Source organism: Pygoscelis adeliae, unplaced genomic scaffold, assembly GCF_000699105.1.
Source record: "Pygoscelis adeliae isolate BGI_AS28 unplaced genomic scaffold, ASM69910v1 Scaffold100, whole genome shotgun sequence".
Classification (NCBI taxonomy): Eukaryota; Metazoa; Chordata; class Aves; order Sphenisciformes; family Spheniscidae; genus Pygoscelis; species Pygoscelis adeliae.
Genome location: NW_008824034.1, coordinates 1,952,492 through 1,953,842, shown reverse-complemented (window position 1 = coordinate 1,953,842; position 1,351 = coordinate 1,952,492). Strand labels below are relative to the sequence as shown.

The window sequence follows — 1,351 nt, the reverse complement described above, 5'->3', positions numbered from 1 at the left end:
AGAATGAAGCACTGTAATTGCAGCCTGCTTTAGCACACAGTTTGGATAAAAGTGATGACAGAGGTACGGAAGTGCCACAAGACAAAAATTCATGATTTTGCCCCATGGTAAAGTATTCCAAAGTACTGTAATTTAGCTAAAACAGAACCTCGTTGTAAGTCGGTGTCTGGAAGACAAGAATACAGACTGGGGCACACAACGCTGATTTTTCCTAGAAAGAAACAAGTTAGGAGAAGTAACAGGAACAGAACCCGGCAACTCTGTGCCATTTCGCTGCCTGAGCCAGCCACTGCTACTGTCACTCTCCTCGCTACTGAGGACAAGAAACGATCTGGGAGAAAGAATCCTGTTCCCTTAAAAAGTCCAGACAAGGGAGTATATGAGATAAAAAGCTAGCGGCACAGCGCGAGTGACCGAACTATACCGGTTTAAGCTTTTAAACCGGAGGGCTCAGATATGCACCACCTTCTGCACGCCTCACATCGACCTAGTATTCTACAGCACTCTCTTACTGCATTTTCCTAAATACAATGCTTGAAAACAAACACTGTAGGCAAACAAAAAGGAACTGTTGCAAATTAACCCTGCAGTCACGTGCCAAGGATCTTATACTATCGATTTCATCTCCCATACACCCAACAAGTCCTTTGCTCCCTTACGCACAATCTTCTGTCTCTCAGAACACCCGTGCTCGGTAAGGTACTGTTCCTTGAAAATGCCGGAACTCGGAGGGCCAGCCACGAGCGAGGGGAAAGGTGTTGGGAAGGAGAATGTCAGAAGCGGAGAAGTCACCAGGGTACCAATTCTGGAATAAATGAGCCACACATACAGCTCACACTTTCAGTTTCAACGTGCCATCACTGAATGCCTGCGGATACTTGCAGAGCACAGGAACGAACTGAACTGCTACAGGAGGAAATGGCATGGGAGCCCCACACTGCCTCAAGAAAACACAACGGGCCGACAGCATCTGGTAGAGTTATGTATCTGCGCGAGCATACTTGTCCGGTATTCACGGCCACAAAATCGCACTGTTGCTGGCATAAACGCTTTTACACAGCCAGCTTCCGAGTTCAGCCCGCGCCGCGCAGGCAGCCCGACCCGGAGCCTGTGCAGCTGCAGGCTCCTCAGAAAGCAACGGCCGGTCTTATTACCTGATCTTATTGCCCGTTTTCATGCGGATCCATTGCGGGATAGGCCGGTTCTGCTTCTGCTTCTTAGCAAGGAAGCGTTTGATCTTGAACGTCTTGTGAGACGACTGGAAGAGAGAGCAGCCGTTAGTCCCACACGGCAGCCCCCGCACAGCCCCCGGCCCGCAGCCGGCGGAGGGCAGCTCCGCCGGGCTCGGGCC

At 50.6% G+C, this 1,351-nt stretch overlaps 1 protein-coding gene across 1 annotated transcript in view; it reads right to left on the bottom strand.

The window, feature by feature from the left end:
* RPL39 (ribosomal protein L39) overlaps positions 1-1,351 on the bottom strand; it is a 3,226-nt gene that overhangs the window by 923 nt on the left and 952 nt on the right. Inside the window, exon 2 of the mRNA XM_009331249.1 lies at positions 1,155-1,343. Within this exon, the coding sequence (XP_009329524.1) occupies positions 1,155-1,343 (189 nt within the window). The remainder of the gene's footprint in view (positions 1-1,154; positions 1,344-1,351) is intronic.